This window comes from Erinaceus europaeus, chromosome 1, assembly GCF_950295315.1.
Source record: "Erinaceus europaeus chromosome 1, mEriEur2.1, whole genome shotgun sequence".
Lineage (NCBI taxonomy): Eukaryota > Metazoa > Chordata > Mammalia > Eulipotyphla > Erinaceidae > Erinaceus > Erinaceus europaeus.
In genome coordinates, this window is record NC_080162.1 from 46,428,754 (window position 1) to 46,456,396 (window position 27,643).

At 46.9% G+C, this 27,643-nt stretch overlaps 1 protein-coding gene across 2 annotated transcripts; it reads left to right on the forward strand.

The window, feature by feature from the left end:
* The first annotated feature begins 811 nt into the window (after positions 1-811).
* KCNG1 (potassium voltage-gated channel modifier subfamily G member 1) lies at positions 812-25,816 on the forward strand. 2 transcript variants are annotated; one of them, XM_060185426.1, is made up of 4 exons: positions 831-951; positions 14,461-14,558; positions 17,002-17,818; positions 24,573-25,816. In XM_060185426.1, exons 3-4 carry the CDS (start codon positions 17,036-17,038, stop codon positions 25,341-25,343), a joined length of 1,554 nt encoding a protein of 517 aa, XP_060041409.1. In that variant the 5' UTR covers positions 831-951; positions 14,461-14,558; positions 17,002-17,035; the 3' UTR covers positions 25,344-25,816. The 2 variants fall into 2 exon arrangements, with proteins under 2 accessions (XP_016047903.1, XP_060041409.1); XM_016192417.2 differs by lacking the exon at positions 14,461-14,558 and having other exon boundaries at positions 812-951.
* Positions 25,817-27,643: the final 1,827 nt, after the last annotated feature.

Here is a 27,643-nt window from a genome sequence, read left to right on the forward strand (position 1 = left end):
CCCCTCAGCCCCCCCCCCTCAACAAGATACTTCTGTCAATACAGAAGTATTGACAAGCGGCTCAGGTGCGCTGATTGCAAAACCCTGCGACCCATCCCAGCGCCCCGCGCAGGTGGGGGTGCGTGAGGGAGGGTGGGCGCTGGGCCTTAGTGCACGCAGACATGAAGGCAAGGCACTTGGCACCGCAAGCGCCTAAGACAAGTGCTTTGAGAAGTTGAGTCAAGGAGGCTCGCTGAGCGCCTGGGCGGGTAGGGGAGAAGGATTCCAGGGTTTCCTGAACTTGGACCTCCCGGGAAAGCACCGCACTTGGTTCGTGCGGACCCCAGGATGTAAGACCGAGGATAAGTGCGGCCCTGCGGTAGCGGAGTGGAGAGCCCCGGCTGTGGCTGAGGGTTCGAGAGCGCGTGCACTGGGGTCCCAGGAACAGCACCAGGCAGGGCGCACTGTCCCGAAGTGGGGCGCGTGCAGCCCCCGGGAAGGGGGTGCGGGGAGCTGCAGGCGGGTGCGCCGGTGAGACCAGGCGCTCATCCGGTGCATTGCCGGACCCGGGTCCCCCGGGGCCCAGAACGCTACGGTGGTGCTACAGAGTGGGTTGCGAGGAGAGGCGGGCGCCCGGTTCCCCGCCCGCAGCTGTCTCCGCCTCGCGCTCTGTCCCCTCCCTCCGGCCCGCCTCCTGCACTGGCTCCCTCCCTCGGCGGCTGCCGCGCTGAGCTCACAGAACACCGGGAGCCCGGCAGGGACCCAGAGGCAGAGGAGGGGCGGCCCAAGGTCCGGGGGCCGCAGCTGAGCTGGGCGGCCGGACCGAAGTTTGCCCGCGGTTCCGATAGGCGGCGCGGACGTCCCGGGTGGCGTCCAGCCCGGTGGCTCGTCCTGCCCGGGACCCGCTGGCAGCCCGGGGACACCCGCAGCGGCCGGGCCAGCTCCGCACGGGACGCCGACCGGGAACTTGAGGTGGGAACTTCGCGCCGCCCGCCCAGCCGCCAGGGCTCCGGGAGCTGCACGTGGCCGCCACCCGGCGCCCTGCGGGGCCCGAAGCTCCGGGAGCGGAGGGGAGGCCGGGGCTACCCGGGACAGGGAATGCTCTCGCCACGCTCCACGGGTCAGGCTGCGGGGGCAGCGAGGTGGGGTTTTTCCAAGGGGTCCCGGGGGCACGACATGAGGACCGATCTCCATAGCTGTCTGGCTGTGGCAGAGCTTCCTCACAACCTTGCCTGAGCTGGAAGGAGAGTGGTGGGGGGAGGTGGCAGGGGACATCTGTTACTGGCTCTTTCGCTCTGCCCTTAGGCGCGGAACGGAGCGTTCCCCATAGGGGGCTTTATTGAATGAGCCCAGTAAGCTTTTATTGAGTGCCTACTGTGTGCTGGGCATCCAAAACAGCTCAGGTCACTGCAGCCCTTCCCACCCACCAATCCAGTAGGAAAGAAGGGTGATCTGTGTTCCAGTCCTCAGTCTGAACCCCAAAGCGGTTTAGCTTGGATGCATTGGAGCCTTTGGATAAGGGAGGAAAAGAAAATTCATTCATTCATTTATTGCATCTGATTCATAAATCAGACAAAGACTGGTTGAGCACCTACTATGCATAACTCACCATGCTAGATGCCTGACGTTCCTTGGAAGAAATGGTTATTGAGGCACTGATTTTGGAGAGAATAGTGAAAGGGAAAGATAAAGGGAGGATGGAATGGAAGCTGACCTGCAGCTTTGAGAGATTTAGGAATTAAGACCTCCCACCGAGAAGGTCATGTGTAATGGCAGCCCCCCCCCCCTTTGTAAAGGCAGAACATCTCTAAGCAGGTTACAGAATGGGCTACCCCAGGTTTGTCTGATGTGTTCATTCTACAAGGAGAGTGGAGGCTAGACTAGGTTCTTCATTAGGAATAAAAAGCCTTTGGAAATCTTCAAGGAGGGGTTGAGAAATGCTAAATTCGCCTTGCTGGTGCATACAGGTTCCCATTTGCATTAAGTTGTCCATTCCACAGGCATTTCCTTAAGCACTAGCTGTTCCTACACTTAGGGTATGCAGACTCCAAAGTTTGGTAGGTAAATAGGACACAGAGCCTCCCTTAGCTGACACCTCTAGGTCAGTGGGGGGTGGGGAAGTAGAAAAGAGCAGGAACTGTTCCCATTCACAGGGAATGGCAGTGGGGCTTCTGCCTCTATGACTCTGAGCAGAGGCATATTCATTAGGGTGTGTCTCAGCCCCACACATATGACACACATGTCACTATGGGGAGCCTCACCAAGTTGTCACCAAGGAAAGTGTGGCACTGCTGGGATCAGAGTGCATGCATGTAGCTAGGGCTTACCATCTTTCTTGAGTGGATGTCTCAGGCCCTGCCAGACCTGAACTTGACTCCTGTGTCCTGTTTGGGAACTCTGCAGAGGCATCCACTGTGTACAAGGAGGGCAGAAAGATGTGTTTAGAAGGCATGGAGGGGGAGTCGGGCGGTAGCGCAGCAGATTAAGCACAGGTGGTGCAAAACGCAAGGACCGGCATAAGGATCCAGATTCAAGGCCCTGGCTCCCCACCTGCAGGGGAATCGCTTCACAAGTGGTGAAGCAGGTCTGCAGGTGTCTGTCTTTCTCTCCCCCTCTCTGTCTTCTTCTCCTCTCTCCATTTCTCTCTGTCCTATCCAACAACAACGACATCAGTAACAACAACAATAATAACTACAACAATAAAGCAAGGGCAAAAAAAGGAAATAAATAAATTAAAACTAAAAATAAATAAATAAATTCCAAAAAAAAAAGAAGAAGAAGACATGGAGGATGATTCCTGGGGATCACCCTCACCAGCCTCTCCCTAAACCAGCCCACTCCCATGGAAAGAGGTCTGTCCTGAGACCCATTCCAAACCCAGAGGGAGCTGGGAATCTGTTGGAGACAGCACAACCTTGATTCCAACTCAGAATCTGGAGAGCCAGGTCAGGGGCCCCCGAAGCCTGACTGACGCAGAACTGGAAACCAGGCATTAGTCCCATCAGTCACCACTTTGAATTCTCTACCTCCAACTCATAGCTGAGGCACATGCCTCAGGAACCAGGAGAACAGACATACATACTTCCTTTATGCAGGGCTAAGGAATTCACTCCCTGAACCCCCAAAGGGTCTCGGCTACCCTACTCTTTTGGTACACATAGTGAAGAATCAAACATTTCCAGCTGCCAAGGATATTGAGACCTGGGAATGCAGTCTTGGTTGACTCACTAAAGCCAAAAATGAATGTCCTGGGCAGGAAATGGTGGTGGGGAAAAGTCACTGTACAGATAATTAATTTTTTAAAAAGGGGGGGGGGAGGAAAGAACCAAAAAAGAAAGAAAATATAGCAGCAAGTACCTGTTGGTGATTTTTGTTACATAGCAGACAGTATTTGATTAACAAAATTAGGACATCAAGAGAGGCTCTGAGTTGTGCAGCCAATCTTTCCCTGTCCTGTGAGGACTTTGTCTCACACCCTGGCCTCCTCAGACAGGGAAGCAAACGGCAGAACCATCCTCTCCCTCTCTCTCCATCCTCCTTCCTCACTTCCCTACACAGCTTGCCCCAGAGACTGCAGCCTTAACACCTACAAGGAAAAAAGAACTGATGGGTCGTTTTAGCAGGTGTCCTTTTCTGATGCCCTCAGGTCCTCATTGCTGCCCCAGTCCCACAACTATACTGATCCCTGTGTCCACAAACTTTGGGTTGAAAATAGACAGATAGAAAAGAACCTTGTAGCTCCCATCCCAAAATACCTCCTGGTGGAAGGCAAATGTACTTTGGGGGAGATTTTACCAGCAGCAAAGCAGGGAAACACCAGAACCACCCCTGTCTCTTTAAGGGGGAGAGGTGCCGAAAAAATAGAGAAAGACCTGGCACTTTTTTCTCACTTAGAGGCAGATGGCATTGGAAGAAAGAGGCCAACTCTTAGCAAGTACCCCTTCCCCTTATATCCAGCCCCAGCTTAGGCCCCAACTCTTGAAAGTAAGTCCAGCAGAGCTGTGACAAGGATAGATGGCAGGTAGCTAAGAAACACAGTTTCTCTACCAGTATCTTTCAGAGGCTCGGCATGCCAGGACCGGGCCGGGCTAATGTCTAGATTCATTTTGATTAACATTTTAATTGGAGATCAATGCAACACGATCTACTTCTGAGTCAGCCCAGCTAAGACCCCCGAGCCCTGATAGATGAAGCCACTCCAGCAGGGACACGCTACAGTGACAGGGAAAGCAAGCAGAGAGAAAGCAGTGGGGTTCCTCTGGGTGCCCACTGGAAGTGGAATGACTTAAGTTGAGAAGGGTCATGTGAGATGAAGAAACCAAAGCCCTGAGAACAGGAAAGGGATGTTCATCATTAAGAAAGTTGCCTTAATTAAAGGTTAAATTAATTTCCTGTCACTTCACATTGCACTGTTTCAGTGACTTAAATCTATTATGTTGTGGTCTTTAGAAACTGGGAGTCTAAAATGGATCTCATTAGGCTAACATCAAGGTATGCACAGAATTGTGTCCCCTCTGGGAAAGGATTAGGTTCTTGGTCTCTTCCATCTTCTAGAAACTGCCTGTGTCCTTAGCTCATGTCAATCCAACCTCTGCTTTCATCCTCACATGTCCTTCTCTGACACTGACACTCTGCTTATCTTCCATAAGGACCCCTGAATACACTGACCCTGCAGCATAATCTGTAACCATCTCCCATGCCAAGACCCTCCACTTAGCCACACCCACCAAATCTCTCCTGTGAAAGTAACTGCCCAGAAATTGCAGGATAAAGACCTAAGCATGTTTGGGGGACCATTATTTCACCACCATCGGGATGAGCCTCATCTGTTTATGTTACAGATGGGGAAACTGAGGCCCAGCCAAGTGAATGGCTGGCACTGCAATTCCAAGTGTGAGGGAAAGCCAGCTCTCTGGCTGGTGCTTTCTACTTCATGTTCCTCCTCTAAGAGAAAAAAATAGGAAAGGAGGAGAGTGCCAGCCTTGCTACACAAAAGCCATTCCCGCAAACACTTAAAACACCCTGACAACAAGGACTCCAAGCATTTACCAGCAGTATGGTAATTAACCCAATGTGCAGATGAGGACAGTCAGACACAGAGAGGTGAAGTCATTGCATAAGGACACACAGACTGGAGGGCGGTCTGCTTCATAGGAGGGCTCTTCCACCCAGAGACAAAAAGAAAAAAAAAAAATCCCAACAACCTAGAATTTGATAAAATCAGGGCTTTTGTTGATTTCCTGTTTGCTCTTGTACAGACGCACAATAGGAATAAAGACACTGTCATGACCAAGTGCCTGCTGCTTCTCATCATAATCTTCTCATCAAAGATTTTCCAAAAGCTTGTCAGCAGAAATCAAGACTAGAGTGGCCAAGTAGGAGGCTCAGTGGGTAGAGTGCATGAGCCTCCCCCCTGCCCCAGGTTTGATCCTCAACACTCCTCTGCTCTTTCTCTCTTTTATGCCTACCCCCACCTCACACACACATACATACACACAAACTTAAAAATAAGTAAATTGGAGGGGCCAGGCAGTGGTGCACCTGGTTAAGTACACACATTACCATGAGCAAAGACGCAGGTTTAAGCCCCTGGTCCCCACCTGCAGGAAGAAAGCTTCACGAGTGGTGAAGCAGTGCTGCAGCTGTCTTTCTGTCTCTCTCCCTCTCTATCTTCTCCTTCTCTCTCAATTTCTCTCTATCTGTATCCAATAATAAATTTTAAAAACTTAAAGAAAATTTAAAAAATAAAAATAAATTGGGTCAAGGAGATAGCTCATTTGATAGGGCACATACCTCACCATGTACAAAGTCCCAGGTTTGAACCCCAGCATCAGCACCGAGGGGAAATTGCACAGATGGTGGTGCAGTGCTGTGCTGTCTCTCCCTCTCTATCTATATAATTAACTCTCTAAATTTTTTATCTTTATTTATTTATTGGATAGAGACAGTCAGAAATCAAGAGGGAAAGGGGTGATAGAGGGGGAGAGAGACAGAGAGACACCTGCAACACTGCTTCACTACTTGAAAAGCTTTCCCTCTGCAGGTGAGGACTGAGGGCTCGAACCTGGGTCCTTGTGCACTATAGCATGTGCACTCAACCAGATGCGCCACCACCCAGGCCTATAATTGACTCTCTACATGAAATAGAAAGGATGAAAATCAGCCCAGAAAAAGGAGAAGTGAAAATGTGTGTCAAAGTACTGATAATGCCAATAAATTGTAATAATCACAAAAAGTGTAGTCAAGACTATAGACCCAGCCCCTGGCTTCCTGTAGATAGTCGCATAGAGACTCACAAATCTAGTTCAATTCCCACTTAACTGCTTATCACTAGAGCTATAAGTTTTTCATTTCTGCAACCCTTGGTTTCCTTGTACATAAAATGGGTCTTTGATGGGAACACTGACTTCTCAGCAAAGATCACCCACTGTCAAGGCTCTTGTACAGTGCCTGGCCCTCTGCTCAGAGAAGCTTTGGTTGTCTTACCTCCATTCACTGGGGCTTGGTGCCAGCACTAGGAATCCTCCACTCCTGATAGCCATTGTTTCCTTCTCTCTCTCTCTCTCTCTCTCTCTCTCTCTTTCTTATTCAATAGGACAGAGAGGAATTGAGTATGGAGGGGGAGATAAAGAGGGAGAAAGATAGACAATAGACACATGCAGACCTGCTTCATCACTCATGAAGCACCCCACTGCAGGTAGGGAGTGGGGGCTCAAACCTGAATCCTTGCACATAGTACTATGAGCATTTAACCCCGTGTACCACCACCTGGACACCATAATGTTGGCACTCACCACAGCCCACTCTCACACAGCAGAGGATACAGAGCTCTGTCTTAAGGAATGGGTTTAGGACTGGAAGAACATAGTTGAGAGAAGCCAGCTATTTGGAGAACTTCAAAGGTATCTCGGTAACTATAGTCAGCACAGGACACGTCATAGAATCTTCTTTGGTCCATCCTTAAGTATGGCTAAGAGGTCAGGTGGCCTCCATTCACCAGCTCCCTCAGCGTCCTGGAAAGTGGGCATGCTTTTCGGCCCTCTGGCAGAGGAATGAACAGAGTCAGAGTCAGAGACTGGAGGGTGCAGATGACTGTGTAGGCTGAAGGACTAAATGGCTAACAGCAGGGTTGGCAGCGAGGCTCAGGCATGTCTCACTTCAGCCCTTCTTGCTCCCCCATTATGCCACCTCCCCAGCCCTGGACTGCACCTCTAGACATAGCTTATAAAGAAGGAAATGAACTTGCCAGAGGTGTCAGCAGATCTGTGGGTTCACAGTGAGAAATTTGATCAAGGTGACCCAGTACAGAGGTTTTTTTGTTTGTTTGTTTGTTTTTGTTTTTTTCTCCAACTAAAAGGGTTTCCACTTCTCCAAGGAAACTCTCCAGAATTAAAACCTATGAGGCTTTCCAGAACCCTGTGAAGATTGAGATCTTGGCCAAGGGGCTTCCCACCAAAGCTCAGAGCAGCCCTTATACCCCCACCCTCTAGGGCAGGGTCTTCAAGCATTGCCAGCACCTCTTCTCTCTTGAGCTTGAATCTCTAGGGGGGAACTTAACAGTGATGCCAGTACCTGGGCTGGGGAGACAGCATAATAGTTATGCAAAAAACTCATGCCTGAGTCTCTGAGGTCTCAGGTTCAATCATAATCACCACCATAAACCAGAGTGGTCTCTCTCTTTCATCCTTACTCTCTCTCCATATACATATGATTTTTTTTAATTTCTTTTATTTTTTTATTTATAAAAAGGAAACATTGACAAAACCATAGGATAAGAGGAGTACAGTACAACTCCACACGATTTCCACCACCAGATCTCCATATCCTATCCACTCCCCAGATAGCTTTCCTATTCTTCATCCTTTTGGGAGTATGAACCCAAAGTCATTGTGGGATGCAGAAGGTGGAAGGTCTGGCTTCTGTAGTTGCTTCCCTGCTGAACATGGGCATTGACAGGTCAATCCATACTCCCAGCCTGCCTCTTTCTTTCCCTAGTAGGGTGGAGCTCTGGGGAAGCGGAGCTCCAGGACACATTGGTGGGGTTGGTTGTCTGTCCAGGGAAGTCTGGTCAGCATCATGCTAGCATCTGGAACCTGGAGGTTGAAAAGAGAGTTAGCATACAAAGCCAAACAAGCTGTTGACCAATCATGGACCTAAAGGCTAGAACAGTGCAGATGAAGAGTTGGGGGGGTCTCTGTTTTGTAGATAGCTAACAGGCATATTTTAGTTATATTCTAAAGGGCCTGGGGCTATACTAGTATTATTTTTTGTTTGTGTCTTTTTTTTTACCTGACCCTGAAATCTGATATGCAGGTTGATCCTAATTATTGTCTAGGGAGATGATGTCATGGCTGGCAGAAGGGAAGAGAATAGCTCCCAAATATGGGAAAGGTGTATAAATATTGCTGATTGTAAACCCCGTCAATTTGATGTGATCTGGGGCCCATATTCAGCTTAGGAGCCTATGTGACCTCTGCATCCCTGTAGATCTGAGCTCACATCCTGTGGTCATGAGTAGGAAGGAACATTCCAGGCTGCCCCAATATCAACCCATCTTCCTCAGGTGTAGCATAGAGTATGTTGTCCATCCTCCCGTCAAAGGATGGAACATTCTCTACCATTGTTGATCCAAGTTGAGGACAACGTCCTATGGGGGCCCACTAAGGAGTCTATTGTGTTGTTCCTGATAGAAATGACCGGTAACAATGGAGAGAGGGATTTATTCGAGTTCTAGGCCAATCATGTCTGTTTGGGAATCTCAGGACTCCCTGATTAGGGCCCCAGCTGATGCGGTGGCCTGATAGTGACTAGAGAGTCATTGTTAAAGTGTTCCAGTCTCTTGCCCTTATTCAGCTTTTACAGTCCTTGCTTTGATGAGGTTAGCTTTGGAGTGAGTGAGAGAACTGTAATAGGAAGTAGGTGAGGAGAGTATCTAAGTCTAAGTGGACTCTATTTCACTATGAACTTTGTACTGACTCACTACAGACTATTGTGTATTTTTGCTTTCAGGTATATATTTTGCCTTAATTTTATGGATACATGTGAACATATGCTCTATCTTACAGGACCTGGTCTATATCTAGACCATATATTTTGGGACTTTGTTAGGAAGTGAACCTCCTGGAATGGAATTAGAGAATACTATGAAAGGAAATATCTCACCCAACTAATGAGGCTGAAGGGTTGACATTCCATGCCTGATGTCTCTAGACATAGTCTGAAGTGAAGCATGCTGAGGTGGTACTCCTTGTGTTGATTAGGTTAAGATTAGCAGATGTAATATCATTTGGTATGAATTGAGAGAAGCATGCAGGAAAGTGAACCCCACCCTAGAGGTTCCAGGACTGGGGGAAATATAGACTCTATAAAGGAAGCGGGAGGTTTAAAAAGACAATAGGGTTTAAGAAGACAATAGATAGCTATTGCTATAATCACATTATTTGGCAATTGGGTTAACTTTGAAAAATCCCTTTGTTAGGATTTGCTGTATCATACACAGCATCACCATAATTTATGTCCTTTGACATTATTTGTATATAGCTGCGCCACCAGTTGCTTCTGTTCTCCCTGGTCTAAACTTTTAAGAGAGTTAACATATCAAAGACTCAGCCTATGTATTAAAAAGATTCAGTCTGTGTTTTAAAAAGTTTGAGACATTCAATTTTTTCCCTCTCGTGTTAATTAAATAGTGATTTATATGACAAATTAATAGGAGTGTACATCAACACCATTCCCACCACCAAAGACTGTTTCCCACCCCACCCCGCCCCACCCCATGAAGCTGAACATCCACCCTCACCCTCAACCCAGGGTTTTTACTTAGTCCCTACTTCAATATATGGGTTTTTTTTAAGTCAACCCTAGGTCTCCCCCTCAGGAATTTGAATTAAGAAATTCTGTAAAGAGACAGCATTTGAACAGCATTGAACACTTAAGGCAATTCAAAACCAAGTGGTATAGCTGTTTTTGTGCTGTTTTTCTCTTCTTTGCCTGGATTAGACCCCATCTTGTATTACCCACATGCCATAATTGACCTGTGCCAAGCTGTCTCACTCAATTTTCGCTTCCTTCCAATCCCCATAATTATTCTTCTTCCCCTGCAAACTGCCCCCCCCCAGGCATCCTCCACATGGCTCTCTGTTCTTCCACAGAGAGAGCCTTGCATGTGCTTGAGCTTGTAAAGTATGTAATATTGTGTGTGTGCTCATTTACATAAATAGCATAGTGCTATAAACTTCTGCTGCTTCTTCCACTCGGAACCTTGTTTTGAAGATCTAAATGTGTTGCTAAACCTGCATCTAGTTACTTGCTTCTAAATCCTGTGCAATCTGTGGAAGTCTGCCGTCTGTAGCTACATCTACTCTCTTGTCCAACCCTCCAAATTAACATTGGGGAGCCTTTCAGCCTCTCAAGCAACTCAAGGTGCGCATACTTGTCCCTCGGTCTTCTCTTAGATCTGGTTCCCCTTTGCTGGCAAAATAGCTCACTTGGATGGTGTGCTGCTATGTCATATTATGACCCAGGTTCAAGGATAGCTCCCACTGTGTTAGAGGAACCTTCAGTATTGTAGTCTTTCTCTGTCTCTCTATATATATTTAAAAAAAAAATAAATCTGGTCCCCCATCAGCAAACCCTGTCTAGGATTTGAGTACAGATAATTTACCACTGGCACTATTTGCCACTACCCCCACGAACTGTATCCAGGATTGAATATAATCTCATCTGGAAGAGGATGGCCAACAGCCTTAATCCCTCCTTCAAATGTCATCTAAAGTATCAGGAATAGGACATGGATATCTTTGGGGTAAGGGGTTTCTTACTGCCCTCTCTGCTCTACCCACTCCATGGTGTATACCTGGCCAGGTGCAAAATGCTGCTTCAATAGGGGAATGAGGCTGCCATGGAGTTCTGTGGCTTCTAGATCCAATTCCCCATATTTCTGCTACCCTGACCCTCTTGACCTCTCCAGTTGGTGAACTTATACCTCCTCCCTTCAAACACATACACACATCATCATCATCATGATGTCATTGGTGATATGACACAACCTACCCATCCATCATCCCAAGCATATGAGCAACTCCCACACCCACTCTCTCCTGGCCACCTCCTTTCCTATGCATCATCCCATAGTCAGTAGAAGGTGCCTTTTACTCGATTCTCATCACCACACCACCTCTCCATCATCCTTGCCTCATCCTCCTTTCTGTCCCTCTCAACACATTCCCATCTGTCAGCAAGTCCTGTCAGCTCTACCTCAAAAGTTCACCCCCAATGTTGTCTAATTTCTCAGTCTCCCTCCCTTGGTCCAAGCCTCAGTGGTCTCTTTCTAGAATGATGCAGCAACACAGGGAACCAGGAACTGGCAGTGAGGGTAAGGGTGAGGCGCAGAGAAATCAGACCAACCTCTGGGAGTGCTTCAGAGAGACAGCTTGTTTACTGTTCATACACAGGGTTAGATATACTGATCACCATCCAATAGGAACATAGGACCCAATGAGGAAAGCACATGGCACTCATGCCATGTTAATTACCCCCAGGTGTACCTCATTCATGCTCTTAGGTTACACCTGCTTCTCATATCCAGCTCGGTCTCAAAGGCAAGTTACCAGCTTATAAGGACCCAAGTTATGGCCTTATAAAGGGAGGTCACAGATCGGTTACACACAAGAAATGGGAACCTTTAGGGTATCTTGTGTAAGGACGCAGCTCGTTGTCATCTCAGCCTACAGAGTCGAGGAGGGACAGGCCTTTAGGCCAGGTCGGCCTTGGGATCTACCTCTTCAAGACTCACTATAGAAGTGATAGGCCTCTACCCAACCTCCCACACTCCCATACGTAATAAATTTCAGTGGCTCTCCTATACGTAATAAATATCATGGTCTCCCAGCCCCAACCATGTCAGTCACCTGCCATCCTCTCCCAGTTTGGGCTTCTCTTGAATTTTTGATACCACCCCCATACCCAAGCCCATCAAGTTCTTCGCATTCAGTCTAGCTGTAATACCCTCCTCAGGTCCACAAAGGACTCATTTTCCCCAGGGTCCCCTCCTCTGAGAAGTCTTCTCAGACTCCTCCCAGCTTCTAATCATTTGCCAACCTGTCAGTTTGTTCTGTTTCCTGAAGTGATCTGTGTACTTAATTAAAGACTCTCCCCACCTCCCCCACCCATCCAGGTCAGCTCCATGAAATGAGAGCTGTGTATGTCTCTTTCCCCATTTTGCCTCTAGAGCTAGCACAGGTCTGGCACATGTAAGTGTTCCATGAAACAAAACAAAACAACAAAATGAATGAATGAATGAATGAATGAATGAATGAATGAATGAATGAATGAATGAATGACAGATGATAGCTACCTCTGGGCTCTTCCCCATCCCATCATCATAGCCCCCTTTCTCAAATAGCTTCCTTTGCCCAAGCATCTGTAGACACACATATACAGCAGAGGCAGAATCATTAAAACCTACCTGCTCTGGGATGAACAGAGTCAACATTGTAGAGAAATCTTTAAAAGAAGCAGGGGGGGTGGCAAGGGGTGGGAAGCAGATGGCTGAGTGTATGCATTACCATGTGCAAGGACTCAGATTCGAGCCCCTGCTCCCCGCTTGCAGGGGGGATACTTCATGAGTAGTGAAGTAGGTCTGTAAGTGTATTTTTCTCTCCCTCTCTATTGCCCCCTCCTTTATCAGTTTCTCTCTGTCCTATCAAATAAAATAGAAAAAGAAAAAAGGAAAAAATGGCCAGTAGTATTCATAGTAGATTCATAGTGCAAGCACCAAGCCCCAGCAACAACCCTGCTGGCAAAAAGGAAAAAGGAAGAGAAGGATGAGGAGGTAAAGGATGTGTAGAAAGTAGAATTCTTCTCCAGAAGCAGAACTTTGTTTTGTTTATATATTTTTATTAATATTTTATGTATTAATGAGAGAGATGGGTAGATGTTCTGTCAGGGATTGATCTCGTGATTGAGAATCCAGTGCTTTATCCACTGTACTACCTCCGTAGCCACTATTTATTTTTAATGAGAGAGACACAACGAGAGAGAAAAATGGTGGTGCTGAGGATTGAATTTGGGACAGCAGAGCCTCAGGAATGGAAATCTTTTGCATAACCATTATCTATCTCCTCAGCCACCCACCCCCAAGCAGAAATTTAATGCATGTTAGGTATGAGAACTTTTCTGGAGACTAGAGTCTAGCATACAGAGCTACATCCCACAGACCAGGCATCCCCAGCCCTGAAGACCAGGGAGTAGTAGTGTGCTTAGCCCTGGTTGACAGGTCGCAGCATCTGACTCTTCCCACAAAGGGTGCCTGAGCAAAATACTTCCTGTCCATTCTCATCAGCATGGTGGGACAAGACAACTTTCCACACCAGAGTCTGAGGCTTTAACTCACAGCTTACACAAGCTGTGAAAGACATGAGCAACGATTCGTTGGAGAGCTTTCTGCTTTAAGAGAAAGTGCAGAGAGTTAAAAGAAGTAATTCCTCAAGAGGAGAGGTGATCTCAGCTGTAGGGGGACCCCAGGGCTCTCAGGGCTTGCAGGATGACAGAAACATTCCTCTGCTTCTCTGTCACCTTTCTCACCAAACAGAAAGCTTCTTTCCTTCTTGTCTTTGGTGGCAAAGATCAAGCACCAGAATTGAAAAGCAGTCTCACTAAGGCTAAGGCATAGTGCCTCAAAGAGATTCAGAGATTTTATTTTATTTTATTTTTTTGCCCCCAGGGTTACTGCTAAGGCTCGGTACCAATCCACCACTCCTGGCAGCCATTTTTAACTTTTTTTTTTCTTTCTGTTTTTATTTGATAAGACAGAGAGAATTTGAGAGGATTAGGGAAATAGAGAGGGAGAGAAAAGAAATAGACACCTGCAGACTTGCTTTACCAGTCCTGAAGTGTACCTCTGCAGGTGGGGAACGGGGGGCTTGAACCTGGGTCCTGTGCACGTAACCAGGTCTGCCAACGCCTGGCCCCCATGCTTCAGAGAGATTCTTCTCACTCCTGCAAGGCATTTTGGCAGGCTTTGCCTGGGGGAGATAGGTTCCAATTTTAGGTGAAGTTAAAAACACTCTCGACATTCTAAAATCAGAATTTTTATTTCAAACACAGGTGTACCCTGGTTTTCCAAAAACCTGATCTCTTAAACTCTAGCTTTCCTGAAAAATGAGTGAGTAGAGAGATGATTTGCTTTGTGAAAAAGAATGCCTGCTCTGCATTCCCTTTCAGATGTGGAAATCCACCCCCCACCCCCATGCCACCCAGTTATTATGAAAACACTTTATCATCTGTTCAAGGTGTGTGTGTGTGTGTGTGTGTGTGTGTGTGTCCTTCCCTAGCATAAACTTGACACTCGGGTGTTAGAAATGGCTTTTCATTTATAACCGATAGGCTTAGCTGGTGTCACTTAATTCCACTTCGGATTAGACCGGGGGAGGGGTGTGATTTTACAAAGCAAGGTGTGAGATTTTTACTGCTTGTCTCTAGACCTGCTATAACTCTGGAGAGCTCTGTTGCTATCATCCAAGATTCACCAACCAAATGTCTATAAGGACCGAGAAGGAAGCCTACATGAATAAAACAGAGTGAGTGACAGGATGACAACAGAGAGAGTTGGGGATGGTGACAGACTGGAGGACACAAATAGAGATAGAGACAAAGAGGCAGAGAGAGAGAGATCACAGCACCAAAACTTCCTCCAGTGCAGTGTTGTGCCAGACTCAAGCCTGGTTCATGTAGATTAGATGGCAAAGCAATGCATTACTATCCATGTGAGCTATTTGCCAACTCCAGATGTTACCCTTACTTATGGCAAACAATGTTGATTTTCCAATTCGGGAAGCAACAAGAAGTACCCTTTATGCTAAGCACTAACAGAGAAACAATCCCTTTGCCGATGAAGAAATTGAAGCACATCACATTTGAATAACTTGCCTCTTCCATGTGGCTGAAAAGTCCACACCATGACTTCTTTTCAGACTAAGGAGAAGACTGAGGTCCTAAAACAATTACTTTGGGATCTAACACTGTCTGGGTGTTTGGTAGCATCCTTAGCCTCTGTCTTCTAGATGCCAATTACATCCCTCAGTCATGAAAATCAACCCCCCCAAGAACATATAGTCAATGGAGTACTACTCAGCAATCAAAAAAGACAATATTGTTGGGAGTCGGGCAGTAGCGCAGTGGGTTAAGCGCAGGTGGCGCAAAGCTCAAGGCGGCATAAGAATTTGGGTTCGAGCCCCCGGCTCCCCACCTGCAGGGGAGTCGCTTCACAGACAGTGAAGCAGGCCTGCAGGTGTCTGTCTTTCTCTCCTCCTCTGTCTTCCCCTCCTCTCTCCATTTCTCTCTGTCCTATCTAACAATGACGACTACAACAATAAAACAACAAGGGCAACAAAAGGGAATAAATAAATATTAAGAAAAAATTATTTTTTAAAAAAGACAATATTGTGTCCTTTAAGACAAAATGGATGGAACTAGAGGAGATTATGCTTTACTGAAGTAAATAAGGAGGTAAAGGACAACTGCCAGATGATTCACTCATATGTGAAATATAGGAAGTTGAACACATGAACCTGAAGAAAAAAATACAACCCTTATCTGTGTTGGGCTGATTTAAAGTGTTGTGTAGCAGTACAGATGCTGTATGACAGACTATTGTGTTGTTAGCTCTGTGACATGGGGCATGTGTATGTGACTGTGAATCCCCATTTAAAGCCATGCCTGACACAGCACTAAGTAAAATGTCATGGCATCAGTGCAATAGACATGGAAGGATGGTGATATTTCAGAGATGCTTAGTAGTATGTTATGCCCACTCTTTTTTATTTTTATTCATTTATTGATTTATTTGTTATTAGAGAGAAATTGAGAGAGAAGGGGGAGATAGAGTGGAAGAGAAACAGAGAGACACCTGCAGACCTGCTTCACCGCCTGTGAAGTGATTCCCCTGCAGGTGGGGAGCCGGGGGCTTAAACTGGGATCCTAACCGGTCCTTGTACTTTGCACCACGTGCACTTAACCTCCTGTGCTACTGCCTGACTCCCTGTTATGCCCACTATTAAGGGAATGTCTTGATCAGCTCTGGCTGCTATAACGAAATGCCTAGACTGAGTGGAGGAGGGGAGCACACAGCAGGCAGTGATTGCTCACAATCTGGAAGCTGGAAGCCCAAGGACAAGTCCAGTGGGCAGATGCTCCAGAGGACTCCTTCTGGCTTACAGATGACCACCTTCTTGCTGTATCCATAATTTGGCCAAAAGAGGAAACTCCCAGTCTCTCTCTGCCCTTATAAGAGTACCGATCCCAGGGTGGGTGGCAGTGCACCTAGTAGAGCACAGTCATTATTATGTGCAAGAATCTGGTTCAAGTCCCTGCTATTCATCTCTCTCTCTCTTTCTCTCTTTCTCTCTCCTTTTCTATCTCCCCCCTCTCTCTATGTCTCTCTATTCTATCAAAATAAAGAAAGAAATTTTTAATTAAATTTTAAAATTAAAGAGTACTGACCCTGTGATTGGGGGAGTGGTGCAACTGTAGCGCACAGATAGATCACAGGACTTGCATGTCTGAGGCTCCCAGTTCTATCTCTGGCAGCACATGTACTAGAGTGGTAGTCTGGAGCTCTCTCTCTCTCTCTCTCTCTCTCTTTCTCTTTCCCAAGCACTGCTCAGCTATGGCTTATGGTGGTGCCAGGGATTAAACCTGGGACTTTGGAGCCTCAGGCAGGAGAGTCTCTGCATAACATATTTGCTATCTTCTCTCTCTCTCCCTCTCTTTCTCTCATATATATATAATGTCTTTGAAAAAAAAATTTGAAAGGAAAAAAAGATACTGATGCCACCTTTGGGGCTCCATCCTCAAGACACAACACTTCCCACGGCCCTATCTCCTGATATTGTCCAATCAGGGTTTAGGGGGGGATCCGAATCCAGTCCATCTCTGATGATCTACAAACACCTGCAGAATCAGCGCTGTGAGCTGAGACTCAGGAATCACTGAGCGTCTCTCCCCTGCCCCTCTCTCCCCCAGCCTTCTAGGCCCAAGAGGGATGTGAAGGCCCAAAATGACCCTCCTACCTGGAGACAATTCTGATTACGACTACAGCGCCCTGAGCTGTGCCTCGGACGCCTCCCTCCACCCGGCCTTCTTTCCGCAGAGCCAGTCCCTCAAGGGCGTCTTTTACCGCCGGGCACAGCGGCTGCGGCCACAGGACGAGCCTCGCAAGGGCGGGCAGCCAGAGGACCGGCGGCGCCGCATCATCATCAACGTGGGCGGCATCAAGTACTCGCTGCCGTGGACCACGCTGGAGGAGTTCCCACTCACACGGCTGGGCCAGCTCAAGACCTGCACCAACTTCGACGACATCCTCAACGTGTGCGACGACTACGACGTCACCTGCAATGAGTTCTTCTTCGATCGCAACCCCGGGGCCTTCGGCACCATCCTGACCTTCCTGCGCGCTGGCAAGCTGCGGCTGCTGCGGGAGATGTGTGCGCTGTCCTTCCAGGAGGAGTTGCTGTACTGGGGCATCGCCGAGGACCACCTGGACGGCTGCTGCAAGCGTCGCTACCTGCAGAAAATCGAGGAGTTTGCAGAGATGGTGGAGCAGGAGGAGGAGGAGGAGGAAGAGGATGGGCTGGACAGCGAGGACCCAGAGAGTGAAGGCCCGGTGGCCGGAGAGGGCCGCTTGGGCCACTGCATGCGGACCCTTCGTGACATGGTGGAAAGGCCACACTCGGGGCTGCCTGGCAAGGTGTTCGCCTGCCTGTCGGTGCTTTTCGTCACCATCACAGCTGTCAACCTGTCCATCAGCACCTTGCCTAGCCTCAGGGAAGAAGAGGAGCAGGTAAGATCCCGTGGTGTGTACCAACTAGGAAGGGTCTGCTGCCCAGCTCACAATGCATGTTGTCACCTCCAACAGGAAGATTTCTTAGCCTGCACAGGCTGAGTACATCCCTGTGTCTGCCAACTTCATGTTCACATCTGTATTGTCTGCCTTCCTGTTCAAATCTAGCTCAATTCCTGTCCTGGTCTCTCCTGTGAACTTGATGTCTCAAAAGGCGTTCAACACAGACCAGCCACTCAGCTATTCTCTGTTGAATGAGCAGAGGAGTGACTAAGTGAATAATGTAATTTATGGTGGACTGACCCTGAGCTAAGCACATGAAATGTATCGTCAGTTTATTTCTCCAGCTTGAGTCCTTTCATGGTTTCCTTTCTCTTCTAAGGAATTTTTTTTTCATTATTATCCTTATGTATTTATTGGATAGAGACAGACAGAAATCGAGAGAGGGAAAAGGGTGATAGAGACAGAGACACTTGCAGTCCTGCTTCACCACTCACAAAGCTTTTCACCACTCACAAAGCTTTTCCCCCTGCAGGTGGGGATGGGGGCTTAAACCCGGGTCCTTGAGCATTGTAACAGGTGCACTCAACCAGGTGCACCCCCACCCAGCCTCTCAGTTTTCTTAATGCTCTTACCTAAAACTATTTCAGATACCTACAAGTAGTGCATCATCACTTTGGTATTCTAATGACTTCCAGTATAATAAAATTATTAGTTTTGGTAACATTAACATAGAGGGTGGGTGTTCAGTAGAGTTCAACAACTATTTGTTGACTTCAGAATGAATAAGCAAAATCCATATTCGTTTTTCTCTACTATCATACTCTTAAGGTAATTTGATTTGTTGTCCTACAGTGTTCCAGATGTTTTCTAGTTTTAGAAATCAACTTGATGATTACTCTTTAAAATTCTAGAAACATTTTCTGGAATTAAATTTTTACTCGTGTGTGTTCACGCACACTTGTGTATGCATACGCATATGTGTGTTGCATCTTCAAATGATGAGTGTTTCTTTTTTCTTTTTTTTAAGATTTATTTATTTATTGCCAAGAGAAGGCAAGGGAGTAAGAGAACCAGAGCATCACATATGCCAGAGCATCACTTTGGCATATGTGATGCCAGAAATCAAACTCAGGACTTCAAGTTTGATGTATTCCCCATTATGCTACCTCCTAGGCTGCTAGTGGTTCATTAACAGAATGCATGTAAGGTGTTCTAACTATGGACTGTGCTCAGTTCCCAGGGAAAACATTAACAGGTACTTAATAAGACTAAACTACAGCTATACCTGACTCTTTTGAGTGAGTCTCAACAGCCCTGAATTACCCCTTAACAGATGAGCATACTGAGGCAGAACAGCTTGCCCAGACCAGGACTTAGTCCAAATTCTGTGTTTGTCTTGTTTTTCTGGGTTTTGTCTGTTTGCTGGATTTTTTTGTCTGATATTGCCAAAAGATGGTGTGGGTATAAAGCCAGGGCTTCATATATGTGAGTCATCTACTTTGTCACTGAGCTAATAATGTGGCTCCTAAATTCTGTGTTCTTTTTTCCTTTTTTTTTAATTTATGTATTTATTACTTAATATGAGGAGGCAGAAAGACAAAGAACCAGAGCACCACTCTGGCATATTCAGTGCCAGCAATCAATCCCAGGGCTTTGTGTTTTAAAGTCCAACACTTTATCCTCTGGGCCACCATTTCTTTTTCCTTCTAATATGGTGTCAGAGGTTGGGCCCAAAGCCTCACATATGGAAGATATGTGTTCTACCTTCTGGACCACCTCCCCAGCCTAAGTTCCCAGTTCTTAAACATGGAAATATGGGCTCACATGTTAGCCTGGAACCTCACATAACCCACAAAGGTGTATGGTTAGACCACAGTATGCTGCCTCAAATTCCTCATCAGTCAACTAGTAAATCATTTTCTTGTTTTATTATTTAATAGTACAATAATAATGAAATTCAGTCTCTCAGCTTCTCTTGAAATTTCTATAGTTAGATCCCCAGCCAATGTTTCCTCATGGAAATTGTTGGGGTCGGGGGCTGGGTGGTGGCACACCTGGTTGAGTGCACATGTTGTAATGCGCAAGGACTTGGGTTTAAGCCCCAGTCCCCACCTGCAGGGGGAAGCTTCACAAGCAGTGAAGCAGTGCTGCAGGTATCTCTCTTTCCCTCTCTATGTCCCTCTTCCTCTCAGTTTCTAGATATCTCTGTCCAATAAATAAAGAAAGAAAATTTTAAAAAAGAAACTATGGAAACTGAGTTCTTTGGGTAGGCACTCCTCAGTGCAGCCTTCTTACTTGTGAAGAAACTCATGTATTTGAGGTGGAACCTATTTCCCACACATGGGGGCTTCTAGAAGCAAGTTGCAAGACTGATTAAACCATTCTGACAGGTGCAAATTGTATAAGCATTAGTGAAATAGGTGTGGAGGTATGAAATGAACATAAATATGCCATACAACATTTATTGAACTCAGGCTGTGTACCCTGCATGTGCTAAGTGTTTTGTCTACACTCTGTTTGAACAGTAGAACTACTCCCCACATGAAGGGATGGAGAATATATAAATGTACATGTGAAAGTGACAGTAGACATTGAATTTATAATCAGAGGGAGTTTTCTGGCCCTTTTCTTATACACACACACAAAAAAAAAATTTTAATATGGGTTAAAAACACAGCACTCAAACAGTGAAATTAACCTTTGATAAGCAAGCATTTGGGATAGTGATAAAGAGGGCAGGGCTAGAGCCAGATAACCTGAATTTGAATTCCATTTTATGTACTCAGGCTGAGTATCAACAGACAGGTTTCTTTTTTTTTTTCATCTCTTTTTTTATTTATTTATTTAAGAAAGGAGACATTAACAAAACCATAGAATGAGAGGGGTACATTTCCGCACAATTCCCATAACCTAATCTCCACATCCCATCCCCTCCCCTGATAGCCTTCCCATTCTCTATCTCTCTGGGATATCCTTCCCATTCTCTATCTCTCTATGGATCCAGGGTCGTTGTGGGTTGCAGAGGGTGGAAGGTCTGGCTTCTGTAATTGCTTCCCCGCTGAACATGGGCGTTGACTGGTCAATCCATACTCCCAGAACAGACAGGTTTCTTAACCTCCCTGTGCCTTGGCTTTCTTACTTGTCCAGCAGGATTATGCACAGACCTGCCTCACAGTGCTGAGCAAGTCCACAGGAAAACAAAGCCTGGTTCATGCATCTGCAGAAAAGCACTGACGTGGGTGGGGCTGGGTGGTGGTGCACCTGGTTGAACGCGCATGTCACAATGCACAAGAACCCAGGTTCAAGCTCCTGCTCCCCACCTTCAGGGGGAAAGCTTTGCAAGTGGTGAAACAGTGCTGTCGGTGTCTCTCTTTTTCCCTCTCTATCTCCCCCTTCCCTCTTGATTTCTGTTGCTATCCAATAAGTAATTTAAAAAAAAAAAGTGCTGTGACTGGGTGGGTGGTAGCACACTAGGTTAAGGACACATAGTACAAAGCACAAGGACCCACACAAGGTTCAAGCCCCCAGCTAGCTCCCCACCTGCAGGGGGAAAGCTTCACAGGCGGTGAAGCAGGTCTGCAGGTGTCTATCTTTCTCGCCCCCTCTCAATCTTCCCCTCCTCTCTCAATTTCTCTCTGTCCTATCCAATAAAAAGAAGGGGGGAAAAAAGGCCTCCAGGAGCAGTGGATTTGTAGTACCAGCACTGAGCCCCGGTGATAACCCTGGAGGCAAAAACAAAAAAAGTGCTGACTAGGGGGCCAGGCGGTGGTGCACCTATTTAAGTGCACACACTACACTGTTCAAGAACCCAGGTTCAAGCCTCAGGTCCCCACCTGCGGGGGAAAGCTTCACAAGTGGTAAAGTAGAGCTGCAGGTGTCTCTCTGTCTCTCTCCTTCTCTGTTTCTATGCAATAATAAATAAATTAAATTAAAAAGTAAGTGCTTACTGTAAGGGTTTTTTATGCCTGCTGAAAAGAGAGAAATGTTCACTTGAAAATCTCTTAGCTTACCTGTACTTAGTTTAGGTTTCTTTTTAACTCCAAAATATGTGATACTAGTTAACCTATATCTGTGATCTTGTGAGAACTACTGCAGTTACCAATGGAGGGAATGGGGACACAGAACTCTCATGGTGTGAATGGTTGCAATTATACCACTGTTACATTATATTTTTGTAAATCAATAATAAAATCTTTTAATTTTTTTAAATTTGCCTGAGCCTAAAATCTGATATGCAGATGGATCCAAGTTATTGTACGGGGAGATGATGTCATGGCTGGGAAAAGGACCAGAAAGCTGGATCTGGGAAGAGAGTAGCTCCCTAATATGGGAAACAGGTATAAATATTGTTGGCTGTAAACCCCATTGATTTGATGTGATCTGGGGCCCATAATTAGCTTAGGAGCCTGTGTGACCTCTGCATCCCTCTAGATCTGAGCTCACATTCTGTGGTCATGAGTAGGAAGGAACATTCCATGCTGCCCCAATATCGACCCATCTTCCTCAGTGTAGCATAGTATGTTGTCCAGCCTCCCTTCAAAGGATGGAACATTCTCTACCATTGTTGATTCAAATTGAGGGCAAGGTCCTATGGGGGCCCACAAAGCGGTCTGTTTCGTTGTTCCTGATAGAAATGACCAGTAAAAATGGAGAGAAGGATTTATTTGAGGTCTAGGCCCATCATGTCTGTTTGGGAATCTCAGGACTCCTGAATAGGGCCCCAGCTGATGGGGTGGCCTGATAGTGACTAAAGAGTCATCATTAAAGTATGCCAGTCTCTTGTCCTTATTCAGCTTTTGCAGTCCTTGCTTTGATGAGGTTAGCTTTGGAGTGAGTGAGAGAACTGTAATAGGAATAATAAATTTTTTAAAAATAAATAAGTTCCCACCTGCAGGGGGTCTGTCTTCCCCTCCTCTCTCGATTTCTCTCTGTCCTATCCAACAACAATGACAGCAATAACAACAATAATAACAACAACAATCAATGATAAGCAACAAGAGGGAAAAAATAGCTTCCAGGAGCAGTGGACTCGTAGTGTAGGCACGGAGCCCCAGCGATAACCCTGGAGGCAAAAAATTATAAAATAAATAAGTATTTTTTAAAAAATTAAAATTTGAAAAAAAAAAAGCCTTCCTAGGAAGGTAATATTGAAGTTTAGAACTGCCAGAAGGGAGAACAGAACCATGTAGGCATCTGAGGAAAAGGAGTGGTGTGGTGGAAGCAAGCAGGACTGAGGAAGCGAGAAAGGTGGTTGCCAGGTCACATGAGCCATGGGGATGACTTGGGCTATCCCCCCTGAGCCATGGAGGATGCTGAGCAGAGAGGGACAGGTCCTTCTGCTGTGTGTGCAGAAAAGCCCAGAAACAAGAGAGCCTAGAACAGAGGCGACTATAGCTGCCTGGGAGAGAATGTAGGGTGGGGACAATGGACATAGTGAGTAGGGATTTGACTCCATGGCCAACTAACATGACAGATTGTATGGGAAGTGTCAAGATGAGACCAAGTGTCCTGTCCTGGACCATTGAGGTTACAGTGCCAATCATCAATAAGGACCACAGGAGAAATGGGTACCTGGGAGGTGGTGCAGTGGATTAAGCCTTGAGGTTCTGAGTTTGATCCCTGGCCTCACATGTACTAGAATGATGCTCTGGTTCCCTCTCTCTCTCTCTCTCTCTCTCTTTCTGTCTCGCTTATGTTTATATAAATACATATATCTTTGATGCCTGGGAGAAATTGAGAGTCCAGAAAAACTAGATGTTAATTATTCCCATTACAATAAAGAGAGAAAGAAGAGAAAGACATAATAGTTGTCTCATGATAAAGATGTTACTAAAACTACAGGCATTAAATGCATCCTATCAACATCTTGTACACCTTACACTCACATAATGTTATAAGTCAATTATATTTCACATCTATGAAGCCTTGGGTTTGATCCACAGCACTGAGTAAGTGAGAAAATAAATGAGAAAGCAGTCAGAGATCTGATTTAGAACACAATGAGGACTGGAGAGACAGAATAATGGTTATGCAAAAGACTTTTATTCCTGAGCCCATGAGATCCCAGGTTCAATCCCTAGCACCACTATAAGCCAGAGCTGAGCAATGTTCTAGTCTCTCTAAAACCACGAAGCCCATCCTCTCTCTCTTTCTCTCTCTCCGTGTGTGTGTGTGTGTGTGTGTGTGTGTGTGTGTGTGTGTGTCTTTCAGTAAAAATAAATGAGTTTTTTTTTAATAAAACATGATGAATTTGCAGTGCCTAATACCCTGAGGTTGACCTCAAGGAGGCAATCAGTATATCAGGGGCCTGAGTGCAAGGTCAAGTACTAGACAAGAGAGAGAGGGGTGGGACAGGAGGTAGTGCATCTGGTTGAGCGCACATGTTACAATGCTCAAGGACCCAGGTTCAAGCCCCCAGTCCCCACTTATAGGAGGAAAGTTTTGTGGGTGGTAAAGCAGAGCTGCAGGTGTCTCTCTGTCTCTCTCCTTCTCTATATCTCCTTTCCTCTCGATTTCTAACTGTCTCTATCAAATAAATAAAGATAATAAAAATTAAAAAGAGAGAGAGAAAGGAGTGATACAGGACCAGCATGGAGTTCCTACTTAAAAATCCTGAACTGGGACTGGATTTAGGGAGTGAGGGCATCATCCCTATAGAGAGGACCCAGATGCACAACCATGGTCAGTCAGGTGGGCCTTGACCAAACCCTGGTGACCCCTGACCTCTCCCTTGACCTCTCCCCCACCCTAGGGCCAGTGCTCCCAGATGTGCCACAACATCTTCATCGTGGAGTCGGTGTGTGTGGGCTGGTTCTCCCTGGAGTTCGTCCTGCGGCTCATCCAGGCACCCAGCAAGTTCGCCTTCCTGCGGAGCCCGCTGACGCTGATCGACATGGTGGCCATCCTGCCCTACTACATCACGCTACTGGTGGACGGCACCGCCGGGGGCCGCCGCAAGCCCGGCGCCAGCAACAGCTACCTGGACAAGGTGGGGCTGGTGCTGCGGGTACTGCGGGCGCTGCGCATCCTGTATGTCATGCGCCTGGCTCGCCACTCGCTGGGGCTGCAGACGCTGGGGCTCACTGCGCGCCGATGCACCCGCGAGTTCGGGCTCTTGCTGCTCTTCCTCTGCGTGGCCATCGCCCTCTTCGCCCCGCTGCTCTATGTCATCGAGAACGAGATGGCTGAGAGCCCCGAGTTCACCAGCATCCCGGCCTGCTACTGGTGGGCTGTCATCACCATGACAACTGTGGGCTACGGGGACATGGTACCCAGGAGCACGCCAGGCCAGGTGGTGGCGCTCAGCAGCATCCTCAGCGGCATCCTCCTAATGGCCTTTCCCGTGACCTCCATCTTCCACACCTTCTCCCGCTCCTACCTGGAGCTCAAGCAGGAGCAGGAGCGGGCCATGTTCCGCAGGACCCAGTTCCTCATCAAATCTAAGTCGCAGCTGAGCAACATGTCCCAGGACAGTGATATCTTGTTTGGAAGTGCCTCTTCGGATGCCAGGGACAACAACTGAGCCCAGAGGATGTGCTCCACCATCACCACAGCCGCTGCCAGGACACTCCCCCATCCCCTCTGCCCTCTGCACCTTGAAGCTGCTGCTGTCACTGCAGAAGCCTCCTGTGGCATGTGCTGCTTCCAGGCGGTGTGGCCCCGGCCTAGCACTCACCATATGGAATGGAAGTGGGTGGGTGGATAGGATGGGACCCAGCCACATCTGTCACCTAGCAGAGGAGACCCGGCCCCCCTGTGTCCAGAAGTGAAGTGGGAGCTGGTCATGAGCTGTGAGGGGTCCCCTGCTCACCCCAGCCCCCCCACATCTGTTTCTCTCCATAAGGAGGTGGCTTCCTCTTCCCACCATGTAAATAATACGCCCAGCAAAGGTTTACTTCATGGGTAAGTCTCGAGAAAAACAAATACAAATAGAAGCAAAACATGTCTGTCTGTAGTGTGGCTCATATGGGATTAAAGAAAAGGCTAGGGAAATAATTCACTTGGATAGTGTGCTGCTTTGCCATGTGCACAACCCAGGTTTGAATCTGGCCCCTCACAGCATTAAATGAAGATATGGTGCTGTGAGGTCTCTCTATCTGTGTGTGTGTGTGTGTGTGTGTGTGTGTGTATCAAGAAATAAATAAAGAAAGCTGGTTGGAAAAAAAATAGCTGACATGGAACTGTGGGAACTGTTTCTCAACAGAGCTGGTCAGTGTGCACACAAAAAGAAAAGGGGACTGTTTCCTTGGGTGACATTCTGGTGCACACTCACTATCTCTCTCTCTCACTAATGAATGAATTAATCTTTAAAAAATAGGGGTGGGGAAGTAGCATAACGGTTATGCAAGACTTGTGCTTGAGGCTCTGAAGCCCCAGTTTCAAGAGCTGAGCAGTGCTCTGGTGTCACTGTATCATTTTCTCTTTAAAATAAAATAAATATAGGGAGTCGGGCGGTAGCGCAGCAGGTTAAGCACACATGGCACAAAGCACAAGGACCGGCTTAAGGATCCCGGTTCGAGCCCCCGGCTCTCCATCTGCAGAGAAGTCGCTTCACAAGTGGTGAAGCAGGTCTGCAGGTGCTCTTTCTGTCCCCTCTCTGTCTTCCCTTCCTCTCTCCATTTCTCTCTGTCCTATCCAACAACAACAACCAACATCAATAACTACAACAATAAAACAACAAGGGCAATGAAAGGGACTAAATAAATAAAATTAATATTTTTAAAAATTATGAAAAAATAAATATTTAAAAGGGGGGCATCAAGCAGCGGCACACCATATAGAGCATACACATGACCGTAGGCCAAACACAGGCTCATGTCTGCAGGGAAAAGCCTCACAAGCAATGGAGCAGGGCTGTAGGTGTCTCTCTCCCCTCTCTACCTATTTTTATGTCTCTATAAGGAAAAGGGGAAAAAAGGCCACCAGTACCAGTGGAGTCGCTGTGCAGGCACCAAGTCCCAGCAATAGCACTGGCAACAAAAGAAAAAAATAGAATAGAATAGAATAGAATAAAATAGAATAGGAGTGGGGTTCAAGCCTCCACTCCCAGCCCGCAAGGGGGAAGCTTCACTATCAATGAAGCAGTGCTTATAGGTATGTCTCTTTCTCTCTCCCTCTATATTCCCCCTCCCTCTCAATTTCTCTCTGTCCTAGTAAATAAAGAATTTTTTTAAAAACTGCAAAACAAAATAAATTTTACTTAAATGTCCTCCAGGCCCTGGGCTCTGCCATCCTGTCCTTCCTCTCCCACCTTGCTGCCTCTTTCTGCCCACACTCTCCATTCAGCTCTTATAGCACACCCAGCTCTTATCTCTCACTCCCAGCTGCTCGTTGCCAGCTCAGGGCCTTCATGGTTACAAACCCCAGAGCTGGGAATTCTGTCCCTGGAGAACACTGTAAATGCCTTCTTCCCTACCACCACTACTCTCAAGGTCCCATACTAGTACCTCTACCAATACTCTTGTTTTCTAAACCCTCTGCTTCCACAACCCCCTGCTCTTCATCAGCTCCTCTCCCTCTGAAACTGCCTGTTGACTTCTCTGCTAGCTACTCAGTCACAGTCTGTCTCCTGCATAGGATATTCGGTGCTAACAGGGCAGGCGCTCAGTGGTGGGGCTCACCTCTGACACCCAGTAGCTAGCAGCTAGCACCAGACCTGGCATCTTGTGGGTAATAAATATTTATAGAATGCATGAAAGAATAAAGAGAGAGGGGCAAAGCAGGTTCAAATCCCCACTCCCCAGGGAAGATTCACAAGCAGTGAAGCAATGCTGCCAGTGCTTTTCCCTCTCAATTTCTCTGTCTCTATATTTTTTATATCTA

What these genes read in the sequence shown, in the direction of transcription:
- KCNG1 (XM_016192417.2), top strand. Translation starts at nt 17,036, where the DNA reads ATGACCCTCCTACCTGGAGACAATTCTGATTACGACTACAGCGCCCTG. An exon ending in TCAGGGAAGAAGAGGAGCAG is followed by an intron (nt 17,819 to 24,572) that starts GTAAGATCCCGT and finishes CCCCCACCCTAG; the next exon opens with GGCCAGTGCTCCCAGATGTG.